This window comes from Chionomys nivalis, chromosome X (assembly GCF_950005125.1).
Source record: "Chionomys nivalis chromosome X, mChiNiv1.1, whole genome shotgun sequence".
Classification (NCBI taxonomy): Eukaryota; Metazoa; Chordata; class Mammalia; order Rodentia; family Cricetidae; genus Chionomys; species Chionomys nivalis.
The window spans coordinates 133,753,236-133,776,952 of NC_080112.1; the positions used below are offsets into that span (position 1 = coordinate 133,753,236).

The 23,717-nt window shown below is 35.0% G+C and overlaps 1 protein-coding gene across 1 annotated transcript in view; it reads right to left on the minus strand.

Moving 5' to 3' along the window:
- Window positions 1-23,717, minus strand: part of Scml2 (Scm polycomb group protein like 2) — an 89,396-nt gene that overhangs the window by 16,214 nt on the left and 49,465 nt on the right. The window contains exons 9-18 of the mRNA XM_057760792.1: window positions 22,667-22,747; window positions 15,588-15,671; window positions 13,932-14,018; window positions 12,515-12,598; window positions 9,437-9,520; window positions 8,854-8,937; window positions 7,256-7,339; window positions 5,922-6,005; window positions 5,573-5,656; window positions 2,079-2,359 (exon numbers count right to left, since the gene is read on the minus strand). Of these exons, the coding sequence (XP_057616775.1) occupies window positions 2,079-2,359; window positions 5,573-5,656; window positions 5,922-6,005; window positions 7,256-7,339; window positions 8,854-8,937; window positions 9,437-9,520; window positions 12,515-12,598; window positions 13,932-14,018; window positions 15,588-15,671; window positions 22,667-22,747 (1,037 nt within the window). The remainder of the gene's footprint in view (window positions 1-2,078; window positions 2,360-5,572; window positions 5,657-5,921; window positions 6,006-7,255; window positions 7,340-8,853; window positions 8,938-9,436; window positions 9,521-12,514; window positions 12,599-13,931; window positions 14,019-15,587; window positions 15,672-22,666; window positions 22,748-23,717) is intronic.

The window sequence follows — 23,717 nt, forward strand, 5'->3', positions numbered from 1 at the left end:
GGATCACAAAAGCATCAGTTAAAAAAAATGGTTGAAAACTTTCTGGGTACCAAGAACTGCAATGATTTGCAAACTTAACTCAGGCCCACAAGCTATTCAGGTGCCAGAGAAAGAGACCAAAGCCTAGGTAGGATTCTGTATTCTATCTTCTATTGATACCTTAGTCAAATTAGTTGTGCAAAACCTGTTAACCTCAAAAAATTTCTGAGGTTCCTTGCAAGACATGATTTTTTTGTTTTTTCTTTGTTTTTCAAGACAAGGTTTCTCTGTAGCTTTGGAGCCTGTCCTGGAACTAGCTCTTGTAGCCCAGGCTGGCCTCAAACTCACAGAGATCCACCTGCCTCTGACTTCCGAGGGCTGGAATTAAAGGCGTGCGGCATCACCATCAGGCAAGACATGCTTTTTAAATCACTGTTTTTTTTTTTTTGTTTGTTTGTTTTTTTGGTTTTTTCGAGACAGGGTTTCTCTGTAGCTTTGGAGCCTGTCCTGGAACTCCCTTTGTAGACCAGGCTGGTCTCGAACTCACAGAGATCTGCCTGCCTCTGCCTCCCAAGTGCTGGGATTAAAGGCGTGCACCACCAATGCCTGGCTAATCACTGTTAATTCTATAAATCTCTTTTTCCATAAGCAAAAATAACCACAGAAAGGCAGAGGACCTTAGAAAGCAGCTGTTCATTACTATTGGCTCTGGCCAGCAATAAACTTCATAAAATTGTAAATAATTTGGTGAAGACTGCTTGTTGCATGTAAGAGACAAATATCTCTTAAACACAGGTGAATATTACTAGTATTCTAATGATGTGAAATGTTGGGATTTGGCTAGGAGCTACTTTCAAACTGCTCTGCAGTGTCACGAAAGGTACTCCTGTGCCTAGAACAATTATGACAAAAGACAAAAGAGTAAAACAAAAGTATCATTTAAGGTTTCCGCAATATGCTTTAAACTAATGGCTGTTATCTGGATTCGTAGCAATCTAGTAAATCATGTCAAGTAGTGAATTACAAATTACAAATTACAAGATGACATTATTTTGTTCCATATGGAAAGTACTCATAGACACAAATGTTCTGCTGGTATCATATGGAAATACTAGATGTATAATACTGTTGAAATATTTTTACCTCTATATTTAGAGTGCATGTCTTATGGATACTTGAGTCTTTTTAAAATTCCAGAATTAAATCTCTGTCATTTCACCAAGAATTTAATTCACTAATATTTAATGTAATTATTATTATATTTGGGTCTGAGTAAACCATTTTATTATGAATTATCTGTTTGTTTTCTTTATTCTTTTTTTGTTGAGGTGGTTCCACTTATATTTTGAGGGGTTACCTGAATACTTAAAATTCCATCATAATTTCTTCCTTGGATTTTTAGGTACACATAATTTACATTTTTTATATTATAACTAGAGGTTCATCATAACTTTGCATAATTTTCAAACCAAAATTCATAATGTATCATTTTGCACAAAATGTTAAAACTAAAATTATATTCAGGCTTTCATAATGTAAACTGTTTATGTAGTTATATGTATCTGTTATATAAGCTGTACAGGACTAGAAATGATTATAAGAAAAACTTCTTCAGTATTGTCCTGCCCATATCTATCCCTCCCTCTCTTCCTCCTGACTAATTACACATTAAGGAAATCTCTGCTGTCTTTCTCAGTTTTTTTAAATTCTGTATCAGTTTTTCACATTGGATAGTTTCTATTCTATTCTCCAATTCATTTACTCTTTGTTCTTTCATCACCAGTAATTACCAATTATGTTCAATGACCATTTTACTTTAGATATTACTTTTGCTCCACCCCCACTCCAGCTGCACTCTCTGCCCTATTTGAGTTCCTGCCTTGACTGCCTTTGATAATGAACTGTGATATAGAAGTGTAAGTTCCTCATGAATTGTTTTCATTTAATCACAATAGAAAACCTAACTAAGACAAAAAGAGCTTTATACATTTAAAACAGTCCTAGAAAATTCAGCATAATCTTAGCAAATTGCTAAACTGAGTGTTAAAAATAATACTCCAACACAGAGACAATAAAAATTAGCAAGAGACATGACTAACCTTTACCCCCGACTTTCTACCTTTTTCCTTTGGTAAGACAGTTTTACAAGTACCCTTCGTTGTAGCTGAAGTATCTCCAGTCGGTTTAGTTTTTCCTGATTTCTTGCTGGTCTTTGGTACTGGTAGTGCAAGAGTTGTTTTCTGTGGAGACTTCTTTTTTGGAGATTGAGCCCCTTTGGAGGTGGAAGACTTTTTTTTCTCAGAGGTAGGGGTTTTTGTTTGTTCATAGGAGGAAGGTGGTGTGTTCTCTGCACTCTTCACTGAAAGAGCTGAGAAAAGAGCTTAGCAACAAAAATTAAAGAAAATGTAAAAACACTATCATATGACTGAAAAAAGTTCAAGCTTATCTTTAAAACTTTCCAAAGGGTACTCATTGAAATTATTTTTTTTTTTTTGGCACTGATCTGAACAGAGAATTCTCAACAGAAGAAATTCAAATGGCCAAAAGACACCTAAGGTCATGCTCAACCTCCTTAGCGATAAGGGAAATGCAAATTAAAACAACTTTGAGATACCATCTTACACCTGTCAGAATGGCTAAAATCAAAAACACCAATGATAGCCTTTGCTGGAGAGGTTGTGGAGAAAGAGGCACACTCATTCATTGCTGGTGGGAATGCAAACTTGTGCAACCACTTTGGAAATCAGTGTGGCGATTTCTCAGGAAATTAGGGATCAACCTACCCCAAGATCCAGTAATACCACTATTGGGAATATACCCAAGAGATGCCACATCAAATGACAAAAGTATCTGTTCAACTATGTTCATAGCAGCATTGTTTGTAATAGCCAAAACCTGGAAACAACCTAGATGCCCTTCAATGGAGGAATGGATGAAGAAAGTGTGGAATATATACATATTAGAGTACTACTCAGCAGTAAAAAACAATGACTTCTCGAATTTTGCGTGCAAATGGATGGAAATAGAAAACACTATCCTGAGTGAGGTATCCCAGACCCAAAAAGAGGAACATGGGATGTACTCACTCATAATCGGTTTCTAGCCATAAGTAAAAGACATTAAGCATATAATGTGCGATCCTATAGAAGTTAAATAAGAAAGTGAACCCAAAGAAATTATTTTAAACAAGATCCAAATTAGCAAAACTAGAGATGAAAATGACGACATTACAATAGACACTAAGAAAATCAAGATAACCATAAAAGAATACTTTTTTAAAAATTTGTATTCCACTAAACAGGAAAACCTAAAGGAAATATATTTCTTAAAATATATAATCTATCAAAGTTAAATCAAGATAAAGTAAATGTAATTTAAACAGATTCATAACCCCTAGTAAGATAGAAGCAGTAACTAAAAATCTCCCACCTAGAAAAAGTTCATGGACAGATGGTTCAGCATATAATTCTACCAGGCATTAAAAAAAGAATTAATGACATTAGTCTTCAATTATTCTCAAAAAAAAAACCCTGAAGAAACATTCTTAAATGCTTCATACAAGGCCATCATTACACTGATACCAAAATCACACAATGACTCAACAAAAATAAAAAAGATGGATATCCATTATGAATATAAATAAAAATTCAATAAAATATTACAAACCAAATTCAAGAATACATCAAAATATTATCCACCATTAAGTCAGTTTCATATCAGTGACACAGGAATGATTAAACATATATAAATCAATAAACATAAGTCATTACATAAATAGACCAAAGGACAGAAACCATATGATCATCTCAAAAAGATACAGAAAAGGCCTTTGATAAAATTCAACATTGCTGATAAAAGTCCCGAAGAGATCAAGAATATGTGGGACATATCTCAACATAACAAAGGCAATTTATAACAAGCTGATGCATCAATGTTCCTTCTAAATGGGGAAAATTAAAAACAAAAACCAACAAAAAAAAACCATTTCCACAAAACTCAAGTCGAAATGGATCGAGGACCTCAACATAAAGCCAGCCACACTGAACCTTATAGAAGAGAAAGTGGGAAGTACACTTGAATACATTGGCACAGGGAACCACTTCCTGAATATAACCTCAGCAGTACAGACACTGAGAGAAACAATTAATAAATGGGACCTCCTGAAATTGAAAAGCTTCTGTAAAGCAAAGGACCCAGTCAACAGACAAAACGACAGCCTACAGAATGGGAAAGGATCTTCACTAACCCCACTTCACACTAACCCCACTTCAGACAGACGTCTGATCTCCAAAATATACAAAGAACTCAAGAAATTGGTCATCAAAAGAAAAAATAATCCAATATAAAAATGGAGTACAGACCTAAACAGAAAACTCTCAACAGAGAAATCTAAAATGGCTGAAAGACACATAAGGAAATGTTCAACATCCTTAGTCATCAGAGAAATGCAAATCAAAACAACTCTGAGATTCCATATTACACCTGTAAGAATGGCCAAGATCAAAAACACTGATAACAACTTATGCTGGAGAGGTTGTGGGGAAAAGGGAACACTTCTGCATTGCTGGTGGGAATGCAAGCTGGTACAGCCACTTTGGATGTCAGTGTGGCAATTTCTCAGAAAATTAGGACACAACTTACCTCAAGAACCAGCAATCCCACTGTTGGGTATATACCCAATGGATGCTCAATCGTGCCACAAGGACATGTGCTCATCTATGTTCATAGCAGCATTGTTTATCATAGCTAGAACCTGGAAACAACCTAAATGCCTCTTGACTGAAGAATGGATGAGGAAAATGTGGTACATTTATACAATGGAGTACTACACAGCAGAGAAAAATAACATCTTAAATTTTGCAAGCAAATGAATGGAGCTAGAAAACATTATTTTGAGTGAGGTAACCCAGACACAGAAAGACAATTATCATATGTACTCACTCATAGGTGGTTTTTAAACATAAAGCAAAGAAAACCAGCCCACAAACATCAATTCTAGAGAACTTAGACAACAATGAGGACACTAAGAGAGACTTACATAGATCTAATCTACATAGGAAGTAGAAAAAGACAAGATCTCCTGAGTAAATTGGGAGCATGGGGACCATGGGGAGAGGGTTGATGGGGAGAGGGTAGAGGCAGGGAGGGGAGCAGAGAAAAATGTAGAGCTCAATAAAATAAAAAAATACATTAAACATCTGTAAGCAGCAGGAAAACACTTAAAATCTCATCTTATTCAAGTCAGAAGGTACACAATAAGATCAAAATTTAAGGCATAAATTTTTTAACAATGAATAAAATTATTAAAAATAAGACACTGATTAAACAAGAATGTCAGTCAAATGAAATTTTAGGTACATTAGATTATCATAATCAGGAAACAATTTAATTATCTAAAGAAGATAAATTTATTAGAATAACCAACAAATTTGATTTAGCACATTGAAAATTATACAAATTTATCATCGTGCTATTTTCTTGTACTAGATTTCTTTAAAAAAACTGTCTTTCCTTCTGGAAAGAATATGCTATTATTTAATATTGAGGAAGCATCTTGTAAATAAATATAGAAAAAATAAGGCAAATCAGTCACCTGGAATTGCTTCTTCATCTTCCAAAAGTTTGGCTTGGTCTTCCCAAAATTTACTGACTCTTTTGTCCTTGCGTTTTTTCTTACCTTCATTGAGATATGAAATAAAAAAACAAAAATTATGTACATTTAAAGCTGGAACACATTATGTTCCAGTCTGCATGTTAAATAATAAAGCATCTAATGCACCATAGTCACAAATCTTATCACAGTGAATTTATCTTTGTGGGACTTTTACTTGTTTCCTTAAAAGTGAAAAACAATTTTGTCTTCTAAAAAGATTGTACCATTATTCAATATATGGCAAACATCTTGTGACTCAATATGGATTAAAAAAAAAAAAAGCAATCACCTTGGGCTGCTTCTTCATTTTCAAAATGACTTGCTTCATCTTTCCGAGGTTTGGTGACTGGCTTGCCCTTGCGTTTTTTCTCAGCTTTGTTGAGTTAGGAAATGAAAAGCAACTATTACGTATACTTAAAGCTGGGACACATTACATTCTAGTGTGCATGCTAAACAATAAAAGATTTTAATGCAGAATAGTCATGAAATGCTACCATCATACTCACATGACATTTAACAATGCACAACATGGCACAGTTGTACAGGAGTGGCATGCATACCTTGGCAGTAACCAAATACTCTTTCCTTGGACTTAAGATCCACTCAACACGAGGGAAACCATGACTGGTACTGGAAACCCAGCTAAAAATTCTGTGCTAGAGAACTGATGGTTATTGGAGGATAATATGCACCCACTAATTTAACTGAACAGCATAGCCCCCAACAACTATCTATAAACATTTGTCTTCATACCCACAGTAGTCTTCATTCTTCATCAAGAAAACTTGTTTGCCACAGAGACCATTACAATAAACCAAAACTAATCAGAACAAAGAGTGGTGGAGTCCAATCAGAATGGATACATTTACAGAATATTTCTGCACATTGCCAAAAAGGAGGTAGAAAGACTGTAAAGAGCCAGGGTGAGGAGTTCTCTCTAAAACTGTATCTCCTAGTGATATCAGGAGAAATACACTGAAAACCATGAACATTACTGCTCATACATGAGATGAATAAGAATGACATTAATATACAGAAATAGCTCATGAAGCCTCAAGCACATAGAAAAGAACTATAGAAAACTGAAGAAAATGGGGAACAGGAGAGATGGGAAACACCAGAAAGAAGCACACAATCTGGTGTGAAAAAGTCAGCCATAAAAACAGAATACAGTTACTATTATACGGACAGAACAAGTTATATTCAGGACGATATGTATACATAGATATTTTTGAATGCAAGCATTAACAATTATTAAAAGAGGAGGCCACACATTTGCCAGAGAGATGAAGGCATATATGGGAGGTTTGGGGAAAAGGGGGGGAAGGAGAAAGGTCAGAGTTTAATTATTAACTCAAAAAAGAAAATGTTCTCTCTTAAAACATAAAAAAACTATAATCAGGAAAAAAACTAATCTTTCAAAGTGATGAACTTACTACAATAGAAGACAAATTTGACGTATCATACTCAAAATTTCTATGAATTTTTTATCATGCTACTTCTTATACTTGTTTTCCTAAAAGTAAAAAGCAGTTTTTCCTTCTAAAAACATTACACCATCATTCAATATATTGCAGACATGATAATAAATATAGGTTAAAAATCATCAAAAAAAGCAATCACCTGGAACAGCTTCTTCATATTCAAAAATTCCAGCTTGGTCTTTCCGAGGTTTGATGACTGTTTTGCCCTTGCGTTTTTTCTCACCTTTATTGAAATATGAAAATAAAAACAAAAATTATGCACATTTAAAGGTACAACACATTGTTTAATCCACTATGTTTTCCAAATAACAAAGCTTCTAATACTAAAGCATATGTTCTAATATCATCTTGTCACTAAAGAAGCCTACCATCAGGCTCACGTCATGTGTAACAATGCACATCATAGCATGATAACTCTAAGTATGCAGCTGTGGAACACATATCTTCTCTATAACCAACAGCGCTTTACTTGGAAATAAGACTCGTTAAACAAGAGAGAGTACATGCCTGGTAATAGAAACCCAGCTAAAAACTCTGGGCTTGTCAAATGATGGTTATCAGAGAAGAATCTACAACAACTCAATTACTAAAACAGCATAATTCTTAAGAGTAATCTACGAACAGTTTTATTATGCCTTAAGATAACTGTATTCTTTACTCTTTATTAAGGGAACTTTTGTTTGCAGCTGACAGAGACCATCATAGAAAACCACAACCAATAAAAGCAAACAGTGGAAGAGACCAATCAGAATGGATATCTACAGAACAATCTTGCACATAAGGTACTGCTCAGGGAATGCTGCTCAAAAGAGTGTAGAAAATCTTAAGAGCCACAGGGTGAGGGAGTTTAAGACTGCATCTTCTAGTAATAGCAGGAGAAATTACTATCAAACATGAGTTGAACAAGAATGACAACAATACATATAAAAACTGAACAGAGAAAAAGCCCATGAGGCCTAAATCCTAAACAAAAGAACTACAGAAAATGGAAGATATGGGAGAGGTGGGAATCCCCAGGGAAGAACATACTAATTCACTCTTAGAAAAAGATAGCCACGAAAACAAAAATACAGGTATGATTAAATAGACTAAACAAGTTATATTCAGGGCTATACATGTATGTAGATATTCTTGAATGCAAGCACTAAACCGTAAGTGAGGAAAAAGGTCATATATTTGGCAGAGAGAATGGAGGGTATACAGGAAATTTGGGAGGAGGATCAGGTAGGGAGAAAGGTTGAAATGAAACTATAATTTCAAAATAAAAGAGAATTTTCTCTTTGAAAACATGAAGAAAATTATAATCAGGATACAATCTAATTCTCAAAAAGGATGAACTTATTATAACCAATCTGACCATTCACAGTAAAAATTTCTATGAATTTATTATTGTGATAATTTTATTTTTTTACAAAAGGTAAAAAAAATCCTTTTAAAAACATTACTCCATGCAATATATGGCAAACACCTTCTGAATATATATAGTAATTATATATAAATATAGGTTTGTGTTTATGTATGTATATACATTATATAACGACTATGTTTATGTGTATAGGTGTATGGTCATGATATATAGTGACATTATATTTATGTTCACAATGTGGTTAAATATATTTAGATATTTATATTTATTCATACATATTATAATTACTTTGTGTATGATTTATATTTATAAAATATACATATACAAATGTATATACAAAATGTGTATGTATATATATTAAAAACAATCACCTGGGGCAGGTTCTTCGTATTCAAAAAGTCCAGCTTGGTCTTTCGATGCTTTGGTGACTGTCTTGCCCTTGCGTTTTTTCTTAGCTTTATTGAGATACAAAATGAAACACAACAATTAAGTATATTTAAAGCTAGAACATGTTATGTTTAATCCACTATGTTTTCCAAATAGTAAAGCTTCCAATACTGATACATATGCTCTAATATAACTCTGTCATGAAGAAGTCTACCAACATGCTCATGCTACATGTAACAATGTCCATTATGGCATGATGACAAGTATGCAGCTGTGGAACATGTACTTTCTTTGTGATCAAGAGCTCTTTACTTGTACAAGAGAGAGAGAGAGCACGCCTGGTAATGAAAACCCAGCTAAAAAGACGGTGCTAATCAAATGATTAAGAAGAAATCTACAACTCCTAACTTACTAAAGCAGCATAATCCCTAACAACAACCAAAAACCTTGTTCTTATACTTGAAGATAACTGTAGTCTTTAGTCTTCATCAAGGAAACCTTGGTTTGCAATAGCTAGAGACCATTAAGTCAATATAGATTTAAAGCAAAACAAAGCAAAGCAATCACCTGGACCTGCTTCTTCATCTTCAAAAAGTCCAGTTTGGTCTTTCCATGGTTTGGTGACTTTTTTGCCCTTGCGTTTTTTCTCAGCTTTATTGAGGTATGAAACAAAAACAAAGATTATGTATAATGAATCTAAAACACAATATGTTCAATCCATGATTTCTAAATAATAAAGCTTCCAATACTAATACATATGCTCTAATACAGCCTTGTATTGGGCTACCATCATGATCCTGTGATATGTAACAGTGCCCATTATAGCATGATAACTCTTAAGTATGCAGCATTGGAACACAGACTTCTTTGTAACCAGAAGATCTTAATTGGACTTAAGACTCCTCGACAAGAGGGAGAGATTGCCTGTAAAGGAAACCCAACTAAAAATTTGGTGCTGGTGAAATTATGTTTATTGGAGAAGAATCTACAACCACTAATATACTAAAACAGCATAATCTCTAACAACAATCTATATTGTTCTTATACCTGAAGATAACTGTAGTTTTTATTCTTCATCAAGAAATCTTTGGTTTCAAATGGCAAGGGGCTATTACACAAATCCACAAGCAATCAAATCAGAGACTGGTGAAGCACAATCAGAGCGGACACATCTACAGAACACACCTGTACATAAGATAAGGCCCGGGGAACACAACCCAAGAGGGGGGACTGAAAGATCATCAGAGTCAGAGAGTGAGGGAATATACTCTACGGCTGTGTCTCCTAGTAATATCAAGAGAAACACACATAAAATCTGACAAACATCACTGCTCAAATGTAAGTTCAACAAGAATAGCACCAATACATATACAATCTAGACATATGGCTTCAACCCTATTCAAAACACAATAGAAAACAGAAGGAAATGAACAAAAGAAGAAGTGGGAATTCCTAGGATAGAATACTAAATTACTATATGGTTTCAAAAACCCAGCCATAAATTATTATACAGACTGTACAAGTTATATTTAGGAGTGTGTGTGTGCATTTATATAAACACTCTTGTTTTTGTTTTTTGCTTTGTTGTTGTTTGTTTGGCTGGTTTTTCGAGACAGGGTTTCTCTGTAGCTTTGGAGCCTGTCCTGGAACTAGCTCTTATAAACAAGGCTGGCTTTGAACTCACAGAGATCCGCCTACCTCTGCCTCCCAAGTGCTGAGATTAAAGGCGTGCACCACTACGCCCAGCTTTATATAGACATTCTTAAATACAATTATTAACAATTAGTATGAAAAGAGGCCATGATTTTGGCATAGAGAGAGGGTTGAAATGAGAGGTTCTGCATGGAGGAAAGGGTATGGAGAAATGTTGAAATTAAATGATAATTTCATAAAAAATGAGATCAATCTCATTGAAAACATGAAATGAATCTGTAATCAAGAAGGAGTCTAATTCTCTGAAAAGATGAATTTATTATACTAAGAGAAAGATTTGGCATATCACAGTGAAAATCTCTATGAATTCATCACTGTGGTACTTATACTTGTTATCTCTAAAGTGAAAAACAGTCTTGTCTTCTAAAAACATTACACAATTATTCAATATCTGGCAAACATGATATGAATCAATGTAGATCAAAACAAAGCAAATATCTAGGGCTGCTCCTTCATATTCAAGAAGTCCGGTTTGGTCTTTCCATGGTTTGGTGATGCTTTGCCCTTGATTTTTTTCTTAGCTTTATTTAGATACGAAATGAAAAATGATGATTATGTACATTGAAAGCAATGATACATCATGTTTAATTCACTATGTTTTCTAAAACAATAAAGTTTCCAATATTAAAGCATATGCTCTGACATATCCTTTTCCTAAAGAAGGCAGCCATCAGGCTTACGTAATTTGTAACAATGCTCATCAGGGCATGATAACTCAAAGTATGCATCATTAGAACACATTATCTTCTTTGTAACCAGAAACCCTTAATTGAACTTAAGACTCCCTCAACAAGAGGAAGAGCATGATTGGTAATGGAAACCTAGCTAAAAATCTTGTGCTGATCAAATGATGATTATTGGTGAGGAAATCTACAACTACTAACTTACTAATACAGCATAATCCTTAACAATAATCTATAAACATTGTTCTTATACCTGAAGATAATTGTCGTATTTACTCTTCATTAAGAAAACTTTGGTTTGGAACAGCCAGAGACTATTACAGAATTCTACAGCCAATCAAACCAGAGAGTGGCAGAGCCCAATCAGAATGAATATATCTACAGAACTCTGCTGCACATAACATAGGCTCAAAGAATACTCCCCAACTTGGGGGCTGAAAGATCGTCAGAGTCAGAAGGTGGGAGAATTTGCCCTAGACTAAATTTCCTACAAATATGAGGAGAAACACACATAGAACCTCACAAACATCCCTGTCCACACATCAGCTGAACAAGAATGACACCAATACATACACAAACTGGACAGAGAATAGTCCATGACGCTTCAAGCCTACTCAAAGTGAAGGAAAACAGAATAGGAGAGGTGGCAATACCCAGGGAAGAATATACTAATTCAGAGTCTGGTACCAGAAAGCCAGTCATGAAAACACATATACAGGTATTAGTATTAGTATATAGACTGAGCAGACTATTTTTTTAATCAATCTCTCTCTCTCTCTCTCTCTCTCTCTCTCTCTCTCTCTCTCTCTCTCTCTCTCTCTCTCTCTCTGTGTGTGTGTGTATATATATATATATCAATACAAGCACTAACAGTGTGAAAAGAGACCATGAATTTTGGCATAGAGTTGGTGGTTGAAACAGAAGATTTTGGAGGGAAGAAAGGGTAAGGCAAAAGGTTGAAACTTAGTGATAATTTCACAAACAATGAGAACAGTCTCCTTGAAAACATGAAAAGAATCTGCAATCAGAAGCAATCTAATTCTTCAAAATGATGAACTTATTATAACAAGAGAAAATTTGACTTGTCAAAGTGAAAATTCTTATGAATTTATCATCGTGGTACTTACTTACACTTGTTTATTTAAAAGTTAAAAAATCTTGCCTTCTAAAACATCACACCATTATTCAATATACAGAAAATATCATGTGGATAAATATAGATAAAAACAAAACAAAACAAAGCAATCACCTGGACCTGCTTCTTCATATTCAAAAAGTCCAGCTTGGTCTGTCCATGGTTTGGTGACTTTTTTGCCCTTGCGTTTTTTCGTAGCTTTATTGAGGTATGAAACAAAAACAAAGATTATATACACTGAAAGCTAGAATGCATTATGTTTAATGCACTACTTTTCCAATTAATAAAGCTTCTAATACTACTGTATATGTTCTACTATTGCCTTGTTATAGAGAAGGTTACCATTATGCTCATGTGATGTATATCAATGCCCATCATGGCATGATAGCTATAAGTATGCAGCAGTGCCACACATACTTTCTTTGTAACTTAGAACTCTTAACTGGACTTAACTTGCTCAACAAGAGGGTTAGCCTGGTAATGGAAACCCAGCCAAAAACTGTGCTTTTCAAATGATGATTACTGGAGAAGAATTTACAACCATTAACTCAGTAAAAGCATAATCCGTAACAAAAATCTATAAACATTATTCTTATACCTGAAGATAACGGTTGCCTTACACTTCATCAGGAAAACTTATATCAAACAGCAAGAGGCTATTACAGAAATCCACAAGCAATCAAAGCAGAAAATGGTGGAAACCAATCAGAAGGGCTACATCTACGGAACACTCCTGCACATAAGATAAAGCTCAGGGAACACTATGCAAAAGAGGGTTGAAAGATCATTAGAGCCAGAGCATGAAGGAATTTGCTCTAACACTGTATCTCCTAGCAATATCAGGAGAAACACACATAAGACCTCACAAACATCCCTGTCAATACATCAGCTGAACAAGAATGGCACCAATACATACACAAACTGGACAGAGAATAGTCCATGAGGATTAAACCCTACACAAAAGACAATAGAAAACTGAAGAAAACTCGTAAAAGGAAAGTTGGAACTACCCAATGAAGAAAATACTGAATCACTGCCTGGTGTCAACAAGCCAGTCATGGAAAAAAAAATATATATATATATATATATTGCAGATTCTAAGAGGTTACATTTATGAACATGTGTGTGTAGACGTTTTTAAATACAATCACTAAGAATTATTGTGAAAAGAGGCCATAAATTATGGCACAGAAAAGGTGGTTGAAATTGGAGGTTTTGAATGGAAGAAAGCATGTGGAGAAAGGTTGCAATTAAATGATAATCTCATAAAAATGATACTTCTTCATGAAAACATGAAAAGATTCTGTAATCAAGAAGCAATCTAATTCTCCAAAAGGATGAACTTATTATACTGAGACAAATCTAACTTATCACAGTGAAAATTTCTATGAATTTATCATTGTGTTACTTATATTTGATTACTTAAAAGTGAAAAACACTCTTGCCTTCTAAAAACATTACACCATTATTCAATATTTGGCAAACATCACGTGAATCAATATAGATAAGAACAAAACAAAAAAGCAATCACCTGGGGCTGCTGGTTCTTCATACTCAAAATGTCCAGCTTGGTCTTTCCATGGTTTGGTTACTGTCTTGGCCTTGGGTTTTTTCTTGGCTTATTGAGGTATGAAATGAAAAACAAAGATTATGTACATTTAAAACTAGAACATCTAGTAACTGATGAAAAAAATCCTTACCAGTTGGGCCTGCCAGAGACTTAGAAAGCATTCAACATTTATGCTAGTCTAGTGAATTTTTGAGTTTGTTATAATGCTTACATCTCTTCCAGATGTGTAATAGGTCATGTAACTTTTTGTTAAAGTCCAGACATGATATACTGGTTGAAAGGAACTCTGATAAAAAAGCATTCAGTGACGTGATGCATGAAGAGAGGGAAAAATGCTACATTCTTCCACAATAAAAAAATAAAGCTAGAACATGTTATGTTTAATCCACTATGGTTTCTAAATAATAATCCCAATACTAAAGCATATGCTCTAATATAGCATTACAGTAAAAAAGACTACTACCACAATGCCTATCATGGCATGATAAAGTATGTAGAAGCAGAACACATACCTTCTTTGTAATTAATAGTACTTTAAATTGCAACAAGAGGGAGAGCATGCCTGGTAATAAAAACCCGGCTAAAAACTCTATGCTGGTAAAATGATGATTAAGAAGAAATCTACAACCACTAACTTACTAATACAGCATAATTCCTAACAACAATCTCTAAACATTGTTCTTATACCCCAAGATAAGTATGGCCTTACTCCTCCTCATCAAGAAAACTCTGGAAAAATCCGAGACCCTTACAGAAATCCACAATCAATCAAAGCAGAGAGTGAGTAGTGGAGCACAATCAGAGTGGATACATCTACAGAACACGCCTGCACCTAAGATAAGGCTCAGGGAACACTATCCAAGAAGGGCCTAAAAGTTCATCAGAGCAGAGGGTGAGTTAATTTGCTTTATGACTGTGTCTCTTAGTAATATCAGGAGAAACAAATATAAAACCTGACAAACATCACTGTCCAAATATGAGATGAACAAGAGTAGCACCAATACAAATATAAACTAGACGGAGAAAAGTCCATGAGGCTTCAACCCTACTCAAAGGACGATAGAAAACTGAAGGAAACAATCAACAGGAGGTGTGGGAATACCCAGAAAGAATACATCAAATCACTGGTACCAAAAAGCCAGCCAAGAAACCATATATACAGGTATTATTATACAGAATGAGCAGGTTATATTTATGAATATGTGTGTTTGTGTGTGTACACATAGACGTTCTAAAATACAATCACTAAGAATTACTGTAAAAAAGGTCATGAATTATGGCACAGAGAAGGTGGTTAAAATGGGAGGTTTTCAAGGGAGGAATGGGTATGGAGAAAGGTTGCAATTAAATGATAATCTCAATAAATATGAAAAACTTCTCCTTGAAAATATTAAAAAAATCTGTATTCAAGAAACAATCTAATTCTCCAAAAGAATGAATTTCTTATACTAAGAAACAATTTTGACTTATCACATTGAAAATTCCTATAAATTTATCATTTGGTACTTATATTTGTTTATTTAAAGGTAAAAAGTCTTGCCTCCTAAAATCATTATATCATTATTAAATATATGGCAAACATTATATGAATCAATATAGTAAAAACAGAACAATCACCTGGGGCTGCTTCTTCATACTCAAAAAGTTCGGTTTGGTCTTTCTGTGGTTTGGTGTCTGTCTTGCCCCTGGGCTTTTTCTTAGCTTTATTGAAGTATAAAATGGAACATAAATATCATGTACATTGAGAGCTAGAAGACATTATGTTTAATCCACTATGTTTGCCAAATAATAAAACTTCTAATGGTAATGCATACATTCTAAAGAAGGCTACCATCAAGCTCACTTGAAATGTAACAATGCCCTTCATGGTATGACAACTCTAAGTATAGAGCAGTGGCATGCATACCTTCTTTGTAATCGACAGCTCTTTAGTTGGACTTAAGACTCGTTCAACAAGAGGGTGAGAATACCTGGTACCAGAAAGCCAGTAAAAACTCTGTGCTTGGTGAAATGATTATTAGAAAAGAATCTACAAGTACTGATTTACTAAGCAAGGTAATCCCTAGCAATAATTCATAAACATTTGTCCTCATATCCTAAGACAATAGTAGTCTGTACTCTTCATCAGGGCAACGTCTCTTTGCAAATCACAAACATCACTACAAATATCCACAACCTTTCAAAACCCAGAGACATGGAGCTCAATCACAATGAATCCATCTACAAAATACTCCTGCACCTTAGGAAAGGCTCAGGGAACACTGTCCAAGAGGCAGTAGAAAGATTTGATAGGTCAGAATATAGAGGAGCTTGCTGTAAGACTGTGTCATTCAGTAATATAAAAAACAGTACCCATAAAGTTTCGTCAACATGATTGCCCAAACAAGAGCTGAACAAAAGTGATACCTATATGTATGCAAACTTGATAGAGAAAAGTCCACCAGACTGAAACTCTATACTGAAAACATTATTGAATATGCAGGAGTCAGGTTGTAAATCAATACACATAATTTTTCTCAGTGTTATTTAGGTATGAAATAAAAATAAAAAATATGTCCAGTTAAAGCAAGAAGGTATTATGTTCCATTTAGTATGTATGCCAAAAAAACTTGTACTACAGTATAGTCATGAAAAGGCTATCCTATTGATCATTTGATATGTCATAATGCCCATCATGACATGATAACCTAAGGATGTATTAGTAGCACACATACCTTGGCAGTAACCAATAGCACTTTACTTGGACGTAAAACCTACAACTCAACAAGAGGGAGACTATGTCTGCTATTTGAAACCCACCTAAAACCTCTGTGCTAGTGAAGTGATTGTTATTGGAGGAGAATCTACAACCACTAATTTGCTAAACCAGCATAATTTCTAACAAAAATCTATAAACATTTGCCTTTACACCTACAGATCATTTTTTGTGTTCACTATTCATATACCAAATTGGAAAGAGAAAAGTCCACAATGTGCCAACCCTATACAGTGAACTATCAGCAACCAAGGAAAGCTGGAAACTGGAGAAGTGGCCTTCCTCAAAGAAAAGCACAACAATTATTTGACTGGTGCCAAAAAGCCAGCCCTGGAAACATACATACAAGTAGCATTATACAGACTGGACAGGTTATATTTAGAAATACATTTTATATATTTATATACACATGCACATATGCATGCAGTATATTATATGCATTAGTATGTGAGAATTAGTGAGAAAAGAGGTCATGAATTTGGAGAGCAGGAAAGGTATATGGTAGAATTTGGAGAGAGGTTAAAGGAAGGGAGAAAGGTTAGACTTAAATTATAATTGCAACAAAGAGTTTTCTTTTTAAAAACCAAAAGAGTTTATAATCAGAAAACCATTTAATTCTCAAAAGGATGAATTTCTTAGAATAATTATCTAATTTGAATTATCACAGTGATAATTCTATAAAATTATCATTTTTACTTTTAAAATTTGTTTTCTTTTTAAAATTGTTTTTGAGACAGGGTTTCTCTGTTTAATAGTCCTAGCAGTCCTGGAATTCACTTTATAGACCAGGCTGGCCTTTAACTCACAGAGATCCACCTGCCCCTACCTCCTGAATGCAGGGATTAAAGGTGTACACCACCAATGCCCGGCTAAAATTTTTTTCTTAAAATGAAAGTCTTTCCTTCTGAAAACACTACATCATTATTCACTCAATACACAAGAATCACCTTTTAAGTCAATACAGACAGATAAAGCAACACAATCACCTGGGGCTTCTGCTTCATCTTCAAAAGGAGTGGCCTGTTCTTTCCAAGGTTTGGTGACTCTCTTGCTCTTTGGTTTACTCTCAGCTTTGTTATGTTATAAAATGAAAGACAAATTTATGTACATTTAAAGCTAGAACACATTATATTGAATAGGTATGGCAAATTATAAAGGTTCTACTCATAACGTATACTCTCTAAGACAGTGTTGTCTTGAAAAGACTCAGATGCTGCTATACAGCTTCAGAAAATGCTCATGTCATATGCAGCTTCCAGCTACCTGGCACCCCAATTTAGGTCATTTTAATACTTTGGATGAAGACTGATTGCCAGGCTAATTTTGATTATGTTATCAGCAATAAATAAATAAATAAATAAATAAATAAATAAATACCAAATAAACAAATGAGATAGTTCAGTATCAATACCTTAACAACTTAATAATGTTTATATACTAAAATCCACTATTTCTAAATAAACAAGCTTTTGAGGGAGATATATGAAATTATAAACATATTCAAAGCTCAACTACATTTACTTGGAGTGTTTTACTTTACAAACTTAAAGAGTAGTCAGACTGACTACTACTGCTTTACTTTTTCCATACTTAAAGATGATATAATATGCATACAATAAACTTGTGATAACAAATATCAAATTTTTCTGCAGCTTTGGCATCCTACTTTTACTTTTCACCAAAAAGGGAGCAGCCAAGTCCTTTACCCAGCTGTAGAGGAAGCAAGATGTGACTGCCTCATTGAAAAAGGTACCAAGCCATGTGGCTAACGTATACTAGAATAATGGGTTAATATAAGATATAAGAGTTAATAAGAACCCTGAGCTAATGGGTCAATCAGTTTATAACTAATGTAGACCTCTGTGTGATTTCTTTAGGACTTAATGACTGTGGGAACTGGGCAGGACAGAAATCCTGACAACAGAATGGTGCCCAATGTGTGAACAACTGCATCCACATAAAGCCTGAGAGAGCTTAAAAAGTAATACTAGACAAAAAATAAGAGTAAAGCATGGCTTATTAATAGCAGCATTTTCTCTAGTGGGCTCTGCTTGCTAGAGGCAAGCGCTCTCATTTAAGAAAGGCTTCCTAACTCAGTATTAGCTGCAAAACCTTGCAGCTCTTTTAAGAGGTCATGCCACAAAACACTTAAATGGTATTGATGAAAAGCTGACCACATGCTTTTTGGTTTTCATCCATAGCAGGAAAAATGCCACTCCATTTTAAAATACCAGCTTTCTGGGCCATCCTGTCAGTGCAAAATCTGACTCTTTCAGACAAGAGGTCCAGCTACAGAGCATTTGAGTGTGGTTTGTGAACAGACTGCTGGAGCTTGCTTGGTGGCAGGAACCTTGAAATGCCATAGAGTTGTGACAATAAACATGGCTCCCACCATACCTCCACCATGAGGCAGGAATCTCAGAAAGCTAAGGACTGGGCTGGATCCAGCCATCAAAGTCACGGCTTTAATCCTTTCCATATTGCTTTGCATATTAAAGACTCATGTGGTCAGAAAAAGAGAGATATACAGTAAAGATAGATTCAAAGAAAACCTGTAAATGGTTTATAGTGTGTTTAAAAACTATATACAGGCTTGGGAGAGAAAAGAAAAAGGTTAAAGTCCACAATGGCACTAGGTTTCGATCCTAATACATGAACTGGCTTTGTGGGAGCTTAGCCTGTTTTGATGCTCACCTTCCTGGGCCTGGATGGAAGTGGGAGGACCTTGGTCTTCCTGTAGGGCAGGGAATTTGGACTGCTCTTCAGTAGCGAGAGGGAGGGGGAATGGACTGGGGGGAGGAGAAGAGGAGTGGGGATAGGGGAGGGGAGAGGGGGGGAGGGGGCAATGTGTGGGAGGAGGGGAGGGAAATGGGAAACGGGGAGCAGTTGGAAATTTTAATTAAAAAAGAATAAAAAAAAATATATAATAAAAAAAAAAAAAAAAAAAAAGAGAGTAGTTGGGAGTGGTGGCACACACCTTTAATCCCAACGCTTGGGAGGGAGAGGCAGGCAGATCTTTGTGAGTTCAAAAACAGCTTGGTCTACAGAGGGAGTTCCAGGACAGCCAAAGATACACAGAGAACTGTCTCAAAAAGCCAAAAATTAAAAGTAAAAATAAAAGAAATAGAGGTTAAAATACAGCCATGTAAAAATGAAAAAGACACAGAGAGTCTGGATACTGTATATTATTATGCTGTCTTTGAATTGCTAAAAGACATTTAAATATAAATGCTGCTGGATTAATAAATATTAATATTTATAAATACATAAATATTTAGAAAATACCTTGACTTCAAAATTGAAGTCAAAATGTATGTTACTTTGGAGAAGAGGTTTTGCTTTTGTTTCTGCAGGAAATGAGAAGCTGTGGATTCATTCTGAGTTAAGAAAAAATCAAGTTTGATCAAGGAAGACCACCTGAGAAATCTCCAGAAGGAACAGATCACCCAGATGTCTGAGTTCCACATCTAGAACAGAGTCAAGACTGCTGCCAGAGATGATGAAGCTTCACAGGATATTCCAGTCATTACTTGATCATACTTATAAATTTTCATTAGGTCCCCATAAGATTATCAGCACCCCCAGCAAGCAGGAAGTAGCCTGGAAAACTACACCCTCATTACCAAAAATGGACTATGAATATTTTCTTTTGTTTAGAATGTTGGTTATAAGTTGTTATGGATAATGGTCAGGAGAAAAGCTAAACAAAGAATATTGGATTCCTAGTTCTTATTTTTTATTTTTTAAAAAAGAGGGGGAAGTGGTGTGGGACAATCATCTATATTCTATCAATTATATTTTAAATAAACACTGACTGGCCAGTAGCCAGGCAGGAAGTATAGGCAGGACAACCAGACAGGAAGTTGAGGTGGGTTGATGAGAACAGGGGAATTATGGGAAGAGGATGAAGTCCTTTACCCAGCCACAGAGGAAGCAAGATGTGACTGCCTCACTGAAAAAGGAACCAAGCCATGTGACTAACATATACTAGAATAATGGGCTAATATAAGTTGTAAGAGTTAATAAGAAGCCTGAGCTAATGGGCCAATCAGTTTATCACTAAAAAAAGGGGGAGCAGTCTATACATGGCAAATGTAACATCCTTTTACTGCCACTATAACTCCCTCTCATTTATAACTAGTTCACCTATTTATAACCAGCTTCATCTTATTTAATTTTAAACAACTACTGTCCACTTCAGGCTTAAGACTTCTTGGTTAAATTCTATACCATAACACCAAGAATCTTAAATTAGTTTTAATCTGTTGAACATACCATAAATGTATGTCATGCCCCAATGAGAAATGTAGCTGATGCTCAACAGGAAGCCTTAGTCCTATTCCCTATGGTTCATATTCCTAAGCAGTGCTATAAACATTACCACAGAAGAAAAGTAATCAAAAGACAGGTCTATTATCTCTGTGAGCTACAAAAACCAGCTTTCTCTAAGACATGCTTACTGGTGCAATAATAGCACAAATATTATAGGGCTAACAAAGTACCTTTTGATTGAATTTAACATCCACTCCATGAGATGTAACTTATACCTGATACTGTTAATGAGTCCAAGAACCTGTGACAAGAGGTCACATTTCAAAGGAGAAATCCTATTACCAAGGTTCTTCTAAATGGGCACAGCAATAAAACAACTCCTAATGACATATTGCTATACTCATTAATTAATTTATCACTCAAACATCATCAGAGAAGCTTTTTTAAGTGGATTGTAATTAGCAAAGAGACCTACAACTGAACAAGAATCAGAGAATGAGAGATTTTGGAGAGCCCAACCTTAAAGAGGATGTCTTTATCACATCCTTCCCCTCAATGCTCAGAAAACTATGTTAAAAAAAGCAGGCAGAAAGATTCTAGGCAGGGGTAGAAAAGCACTTCTCCCAGATAACATTTTTCAGAAACAACACATGAACATAAGGACTCAGAAAGACTAAAAGAATACACATGTCTTGTATAAGCTCAAGCCTCACTTATCAGCAGCATGGAAGAGAGGAAATGATCATAATTCCCAGCCCTAGCCAAGAACTCATAACTGCTAGAAAAGGGAAAATCAGTTTTCTTCAATGGAGTAATATTGAGTATATCAACCACATAACAAGGCAGGCCACATGTTCAGTAGTCAGTTAACACAAAGCAGACTCCTATTGTGTGTGTGTTGGGAGGGCTTCATTTCTTTTCAAGAGAGAAAAAAATGAAGTGGGCATATAAGGATGTGGAGCATAATTTGAAAATTGGGGAGGGAAAAGAATATGATCAAAGTAAATTTCATGAAATTTTCAAAAAAGGAATACAAGCATTAAACAAAGGAAAATACTTTTAAGCAAAGATGCACCATAAGCAAAGTTTAACATACATTAAAATTTCATATAATTAAGGACTAGTCTAATCTTCACCACCACCACAAAAAAGAAAAAAAAAGCTTCCATGAAAACAACCAGCAAATTTGAACTAGCACAGTGAAAATTTCTAGCAGTTTATCATTTGGCTACTTTCTGCTTTTATTTTTTTTTCTTTTCTTTCTTCCTTCCTTTCTTCCTTTCTTCCCTTCCTTCCTTCCTTCCTTCCTTCCTTCCTTCCTTCCTTCCTTCCTTCCTTCCTTCCTTCCTTCCTTCTTCTCTCCTCCTCCTCCTCCTCCTCCTCCTCCTCCTCCTCCTCCTCCTTCTTCGATTTTTTTCAAGACAGGGTTTCTCTGTGTAAACGTCCTGGCTGTACTGGAACTTGCCTTATAGACCAGGCTGGCCTTAAACTCACTGAGATCTGCCTGTTTCTTCCTCCCAATTGCTGGGATTAAAGACACATGCCACCACAGCCTGGCTTACATTTTTTTTCTTAAAATAGAAAAGAGTCTTTCCTTCTGAAATACTACAACATTCTTAAATATGGAGGAATAATCTTGCAAATCTTTATACAAAACCAAAGCAATTACCTGGGGTTGCTTGGACATCTTTCCCTGGTCTGGCTTCTTCCCAAGGTTTAGTGAATCCTCTGCCCTTGGGCTTTTTCCCGGCTTTGTTGATGTATGAAATAAAAAATAAAAATGATTTATATTCACAGCTAGAATTCATTATGTTCCTGTATGTATGCCAAACAATAAAGCTTCTTATCATAAAATATAGATTCTCTTCCTACAATGTTGTCATGAAAAGGATATCATGATCACATGATACACAGCTTCCAATTGCCTGGTAACTCAGTTTAGATTATTTTATATTTTCTGTGAAGATAACTACTTGGTTATTTTTCTAAGTGTTTTATAGTTAAAAAAATAAATATGGGTATCAATGCCTACAAATTTAGGTTATTAATAAAAATGAATTTTACATAGCAAATATTACTAAGTATAATTTAAAATGCTTTGTAGGTAGATATGAGACACACATGCATGTACATGCACACACATGCACAAATACTAACATTTTGAGGGCTTTATTTTTTAAGTTGAAACAGTCTACTGCTTTGTTTTTTTCATTGCCCAAATACCACAAGAGTATGCATAAACAAGACATGGGATAGCAAATATCCCATCTTTCTCCAGCCGTTTTCTTCCACTTCTACTACTCACCAAAAAAGGACAGAGTCTATCCTCTGTTGCGAGTGTAAATTAACATCATTTAAGTGGCATTATAAATGTATCCATTATTTACGACCAATACACCTATATGCACCAGACCCATTTTATTCTTACACTCTAGGTTTAAAACTTCCAGTTTAACAAAACAAAAAACATCTAGTAATATTACTTACATTATTCTTTCTTACATTGTCTTCCTGCTGTCAGTTTCAGGATGTTGACCTGTACCAGACCACCTACACCTCATCACATTGACATCATCATTAAAGGTTCCAGCTAAGGCCCTGAACTGGTTATTCTAGACAATTTTCTGGATCTATCTCCAAGACTACAATGTTTTTTTGTCTACCTTCGACTCCTTTACTCAGTACCTTTAGTTTTCAAATGATCATGTTTTACACACTCA